General features: G+C 35.1%; 1 protein-coding gene across 1 annotated transcript; it reads right to left on the minus strand.

The window, feature by feature from the left end:
- Positions 1-213: 213 nt before the first annotated feature.
- LOC132167123 (probable carboxylesterase 5) lies at positions 214-1,250 on the minus strand. Its single transcript, XM_059578022.1, has one exon. It carries the CDS (start codon positions 1,202-1,204, stop codon positions 287-289), a length of 918 nt encoding a protein of 305 aa, XP_059434005.1. The 5' UTR covers positions 1,205-1,250; the 3' UTR covers positions 214-286.
- Between the last annotated feature and the right edge of the window lie 6,031 nt (positions 1,251-7,281).

A 7,281-nucleotide genomic window follows, 5' to 3' on the forward strand; every position in this document is an offset into this window, starting at 1 on the left:
TTAATACTTTGAAAATTAAAAGTGATGGTATTGAAGTATGATTGATTCTTACCAACGAATTTTAATCTATATATATTTCATTATATTAAAATGGGTTTCTGCAATATTATTAATCAAAATATGTAGGTCGATCATTAGGGATGCACCACATTAATCTTTTGTATTATTTGTGTATATTATCTTCCTTTCCCACTCCCAAAAAAAAAAAAAAAACACATTTTCATTCACTAAAGGGAAACAACATTAATGCAAAGGTAACAAGATATCATCTCCTCTCCTTATTGTTCTACTCACCTACATTAATAAAATCAACAAACTTTTTCATCAATGACGTGGCATTTTCACTCTCTGCGTTGAACAAGTGAAAGCAATGGTCCTCTCCTTTTGTTTCCACTAGTTCCACGCCACCACCCCAACCACTCTTTCCCAAACTCCCTTGGTAAGCTACGCCTCTGTCTTTCAGCCAATCTTTCTCTGCCACGCACACAAGGACCTTAGCACACCCTATCCTTGACAAATCCGGATCAACTTCCGGGTTAAGTTTCGGGTCATCATCACGCCCGGTACTTGTGGAAGATAAAAACTTGTACATTTCGTCAGTCTCTTTGCCTCCGAAGAATGGGTGCACCATGAGTACCCCGACAATCTTCAAGCTAGACAATCCGGTGGCACCAGCTCGGACTGCCACGTGGTGGGCTATGTTGGCCCCAGCGCTCTCACCTGCCAAGAAAACCCGCCCGAAATCCACATACTCGGTCAGCCACGGCTCGGGTCCTTGCTTGTCAGAATGAGTAGCGATCCACTGCAGCGCGGCCCAGGAGTCATCATATGCAATCGGAAGTGGGTGCTCTGGGGCTAGCCTGTAGTCAACGGAAACGACTATTATATTGGCCTGGGAAATCAGAGAGGTGAGAAATTTATGAGAAATCGAATCGAAGGGTGATCCAACGCAGAAGCCTCCACCGTGGTAGTGAACGAGAAGCGGCAGCTTCTGATGATCGGAGCCGTTGATTCTGGGAATGAAGATTCGGGCCGACAGACCGGTTTCGGGCGATATGACAACGTCTTCGGATTGAATGCCGGTGTGTGGGTCTAGGCCGGCGGGGACGTGGTCGTGAGACATGTACCTCTCTATGCGACCATCTTTGTAGGCTTTGAAGAATGGCGGGAAATCATGGGTTATTTCATTGGTGCCTGAAGCCATGATTGCAAAGTAATTTCAGAGAGAGAGAGAGAGAGAGAGAGAGAGGGCTCTGATTTCTAAAGATCTACGAGGCCATGAAATAGAGAGGTGTGAACTAGAAGTCAAAGGAGGAAAGGTCGGTGAAATGTGGGAAGACAGTAGACATGCGTCTTCTCGTGTTTTGGTTTATTTAATTGGGAGTATTTTTATAATTTCACCAAAAAAATATGAAACAATTTTAAAAAGTTTCGAATCGGCGGTAGATCATGCCTCATGAAACGGAGGTCACTAGTTCGAATTTTTCTTCCCCATTTCTTTGTATGGACATGTCAAAAAAAAAAAAAAAAAAAAAGTTCTGACCAAAAAAATGCGCATGCTCGAAATTATAACTTTAAAACAAGGCCAACAATACGTAAATTAATAATTACAATAATCACGTGAAAGCAGATAATTATCGTGTAATACAATGTGAATACTCAATAGTGATAATAACATTATGTGAATGAATATATTGTTAATAATCGTATTTGCATTTTCCCGAGAAACTAGAAGGGTGGACCACTATAAACAAATTTTCTCTTGTTCAAAATAAACTGGAGAATATGCAATTAAAGACTAAGATTCCTTTTCAAAAATTTTAGAACTCCAAATGGGGCACATGTTCCACTAATAAAATATTATTTATAGTTTCAAAAAAAATATATAAACAAAATAATAAAAAAAAAATAAGGGGTGGCTAGCCACCCAATTTTTGCCCTAGGGGGTGGCCAGCCACCCCTAGATCAATTTCTTTTTCTTTTTTTTTCTGGGTGGCCAACCACTCCTTATTTTTTTTTATTATTTTGTTTTTAAATTTTTTTTAAAATTATAAATAATATTTTATTATTAATTAGTAATAAGACAAGAGTTTTATTTGTAACTCTAAAATTTCTGAAAGCCCTTAACTGGATACATTTTGGACTGGAGATGATCCGTTTCCGGTGTATCCCACCTAATTCCGCCTCGATCCGATATTTTAGGTGATAAAAATTGTTTGATATCGAGTAGGGAAGAATTTGGAATCCAGATTATTTGGGCCTCAACAACGGCTGGGCTGGGTAAAAGCCTGTGTTTCACCATGTCCTCTTGGTGTTGGGCTTGTAGCCACATGAATCTCTGGGCCAGTAACCACGTTTTAGAATATTTAACTCCTGACATTCGCCTGACCCAACGTGCAAGCATCACGTGATTGAACAAAAAAACAAAAACAAGGCAGAGCAAGCATCATCATGATGTCATAATTTTATTTTATTATCGGTATACCAATATTGTTATTGTTGTTGCATAATTTGAGAAAATCACTAGAGATCGAAGACAAAAACTACAGCGTTTTTGGTTCATGATTTTAGTAGTTCAACTTCAAATTAGTTACTCTCTTCATAATTATCAATCATATCACTTACCGAGCCAGTCTATATCTCTAAGCATTTTCAATAGAATAGTTAAAATGCTCATAATAATTATATTTAGCTATTATGAGCATTTTTTTGCGTCTAGCAAATCACCTCTAAAATAGCTAAACTACATATTTCGCTACAGTGAATAGCAAAAAGTAACTATTCATTGTAGCACAATATTCAAGTTTTTTAATGTTTTCTCTCTTTTCTCTCTCTCTCTCTCAACACTTTTAGGATAAATTATGATCTTTCTCTTCATTATTCTCGGCATCCTCTCAGCCAAAAGACCACCACCATCAAAATCATAACATTGAATCAAACCCCATCTTTCAACATCAATTTCTAGGCTTTCACTTTCTAGATTCACAACGTTGACATTGTTTTGGTGGAAAATTTTTTGTGAAATCTCCATCTCTCTTTTCTACAAAATTGTCTTTTCTACTCGGTTGAACCCCTTCTCTCTTCCATAAGAAGAGAGGAGAGAGAGAGAGGGAGAGGGAGAGGCAGAGGCAGAGTGTTTAAGAAAACAATTTAAAAAAAAATCTAAATTATCTATTTGGCTGAATTTCCATCTCAATCTCTTCCATAAGAATTGTGGCGATTGTTATAAATTTGACTATTATCCAATTACAAATTTGACAAGATCATTTGTAATAATGCCAAGTAGAACGTGTAATATCCATTTAACGCATGAAATGGAAAAGATCAATTTCTAACTCTTTTGGAATAAAATTCATACTACTTCAAAACATTTCTCTTCAATCATTATCGAAGATATAAACTCAATTTTTTTATAAAATAAATTCAAGTTCAAATGGGTTACAAATTTTCGGTGTTGTACATCTACTCTATATTAATACAATTTAATATTAACTGGCATAACCATTCTTTGTAGGGTCTATTTGTAATCTTAACACTAAAAAAAAAAGGGGGGGAGGAAATGCAGTTTACCCCTTGAAGTTTAAGGAGTTTTTCAATTTTAATCCCAAAGTTTAAAAATTGGCAATCTACCCCTTTGAAGTTTCAAAAATTAGCAATTTAAACCATCCGTTTAATTTTTCCGTCTAAATGGACGAAAATCTATGAAATTACATTATTACCCTCAAGTTTTTTATTTTATTTTATTTATTTATTTTTTTTATTTCCGTCCAATTTAACGAAAATTAGTAACAGAAGGTTTAAATTGCCAATTTTTGAAACTTCAGGAGGTAGATTGCTAATTTTTAAACTTTGGAGTTAAAATTAAAAAACCTTTGAAACTTCATAAGGTAAACTGCAATTTTTTTCATATATATATATATATATATATCAAGTCTAGTAATGCTTGAAATAGAGGCATTTTAATAAAACGTATCCACATGGGACATTGATTGATTGCATTAATTGATGATGCCCTAAGACGATTGATCAAGGTTTTCTCCAACACCCATTTTAGGTATTCCTAAGCCCTAAGCCATAAGCCCCCTAGTAGCACTTGACCTAATCAAAACCAATCTTACTAAAGAGTCATAAAACCTAGAAACATGCAAAAAAAAGTATATAGGTATGAAAAGTTTCACCTATAATACAAAACCGTTAAAGGCATTACCTTAATTAATAACAAAGACCAAAACAATATACATCATGCAAAAAGACCATACATGAACTCACAAGATCACATGAAATCATAAGACAACACATAAAATTACAATTCCTTTATTTTAAAAATAGGGGAAAATTTACTTTATACTCTTGAAGTTTCAAGAGTTTTTCAATTCGAACCTCAATGTTTAAAAATTGGCAATGTACTCCTTTAATGTTTCAAAAATTTTCAATTCAAACCCTCAGTTACTAATTTTCGTCTAATTGGACGGAAATCATCACACGTGCATCTCACGTGGGATTTTGATGCCCTCTATTCCAATTTTGCCCTCATTAAAACCTATGAAATTACGTAATTACCCTCATTAAAACCTATGAAATTGAGGGTAATTACGTAATTTCATAGGTTTTAATGGAAGCAAAATTGAAATAGAAGGCATAAAATCTCACGTGAGACGCACGTGGGATGATTTCCATCCAATTAGACGAAAATTAGTAACGGAGGGTCTGAATTGAAAATTTTGGAAAAAATTCACTTTACCCCCTGAAGTTTCAGGTGTTTTTCAATTTAAACCTCAAAGTTTAAAAATTGGCAATGTACCCTCCTAATGTTTCAAAAATTTTTAATTTAAACCTTCCGTTACTAATTTCCGTCAAATTGGACGAAAATCTATGAAATTACGTAATTACCCTCATGTTTTTTTTTTTTTTTTTAAGGATAAAGTCCACTTACCCCCTCAAATTAGACCACATTGACAATGTCCCCCCCCCAAAATTTCAATTACGACAATGTCCCCCCCCAAATTACCACTAGAATGACAATGTCCCCCCTCTGTCAAATAAAACCGTTAGTACTAACGGCAAGGGCATACTAGTCTTTTCAATGAAATCTAAATGTCTAAAATAACCTTAACAATTACTTTAAACATTTCAACACTTAAAACGACGCCATACCCATTGGCCAATGAAACCCAAAACACCCGGTCTTCTTCTTCTTCCCTAATATTCTCTTCTAGTCTTCTTCTTCCTCCATTCTTCTCAGAACAATTTCTGTACTTGCAAGAGCATGATTTTCGTTTCAAAACGACATCATACAATTTCTATACTTGCAGGAGCACAATTTCTATGGGAAAAGTGAGTTTGCTCAAGATCTTCAAGCCAACACCATTATCGCTATCACTGCAAGGAAAATGGCAGAGAAAATAAACGCAGAACGCCAAGCGTGAATGTAATCCAACCCGAGTAAATATATTGTGACTCATCTATTTTATGTTGGACGTTAATTTGGCGTACATGTATGAAGGACAATTTCTATATATTTAAGGCTTGACAAGCAATTGGTTGTCAAGCAATTGGTTGGGACCATGAAACAGAGTATATATATTGTAATGGCAGATCAGTTTATTTTTTAATGAGAATCAGTGAGCTTCTTCTCCCCATTTTCTTCGTCTTCTTCTTTTCTCTCTCTCTCTCTCTCTCTCTCTCTCTCTTTAGAATTTGATATGAAGGACAATTTCTATGCATGCACTGACTATTGAGACGATTGAGATTGAACTATTTCTCAATGGGCGTTTAAGGCTTGACAAGTAATTGGTTGGATCCATGGAAATAACTCTGCCGAAGTCCAACCCGAACTCTTTAATTGGGTGAAAGAGCTATATGTCTAGGAAATTATCCAAGCAAACTGTTATCTACGTACATGTATCTGGAAAACTTTTAGATACCCATAAGTATGCACTTTAGGTGTTTGATAAATTGACTAAATGTCAATTGGTTAATATATATATTTTTTTCTAATTTAATTGGTTAATTGTATATACAATAAGCATGCTCTAAAAATAGTTGTTTTACCAAAAGCAGAAGCTTTGCAAGATTTTATATTTTGCTTTCGATTCTCCATTTTGATCCTAATTATGTGACTCATCTAGTCATCTGTATGTTTTTTAGTAAACAAAAAAAAAATGGTTTCTAACTAATTTACTTTCCTTTTCTTCTTCTTCGTGAACAAAAAAAAAAGGTTGCATGATTTATGTTGTTTTAGTGGAGTGTTGTGATTTACCATGTTCCAATTAAAAACAGCACCTTCAGGCCATCAAAATGTAATATGGATTGTCCATGTGAGTGTTGAGAGAAGAAGCAACACAAGTAAGACCATCAAACACAAAACTCAGTATAAATTAAGATAAAATCACAAGCATTTAAAGTTTGAACATCAACTTACAATTGACTGTCAACATCAATATTGCAAAATTATGTTAGACGCTTGACAAACTTAAGAAGCATTTTAAATGCGTCCCTTGACTCACAAAAGCCTCTATATCCACTAACCCCTAAAAATATTTCATTTGTCACCTAAATATTAAAGTTGAAGCAGAAGCAATGCCAAAATAAAGTCAGAGATCACAATGTAAATTACTCCAAGAAGAGTATGTACACCCTGCCCACCAACACCAAAACCGAAAACAAATATACCCAAATACACACTTGAAACTAAAACATTTAACATTTCCAATTGGGCTTGTTTTTGCTACTCTTTGCATGTGCCTCGTCCACTGCATCTTTGACAACTCGTTTTCCTTTTGCAACACCCTTCTTGGATGTTATTGGTCCTGGAGCTGGAGTTGGAACCTTCTTTGGAGGAGCCTGCTTTGCAAATATGAATTAGTATGAGAAATAAAAAATTTCATTGAAGTAAATTACTAGTACACAATTAAAATATAAGTCACATTGTGCTAGGCATGAGTGTAGCTTATTGCTTGGAGCATACCACTGATGATTTGTTCAGTCTCTTTTATGGCCTTCCAACACCTGTGGATCCCATATTATGTTCTAACTGCACGAATGGATTACTATTCGAGTCCCAATGTGGCATTAGTGTGATCTGATTAAAAAAAAAAATGAGGTTAGTTATATTTATATTGCAGGAAAGTGAAAAACTAACTACCCTAAAAAAGTTTATAATGTTTAGACAATGTAAAATCACCTCTGATCTCTCATATGGTATGCTTTATGGTCTTTCAACCCTTATGGACCCCATCTCTTGTTCGGACCGCAGTGATGGATTAGTATTTGAGTCCCATT

This window comes from Corylus avellana, chromosome ca1 (assembly GCF_901000735.1).
Source record: "Corylus avellana chromosome ca1, CavTom2PMs-1.0".
Taxonomy (NCBI): domain Eukaryota; kingdom Viridiplantae; phylum Streptophyta; class Magnoliopsida; order Fagales; family Betulaceae; genus Corylus; species Corylus avellana.

What these genes read in the sequence shown, in the direction of transcription:
- LOC132167123 (XM_059578022.1), bottom strand. Translation starts at nt 1,204, where the DNA reads ATGGCTTCAGGCACCAATGAAATAACCCATGATTTCCCGCCATTCTTC.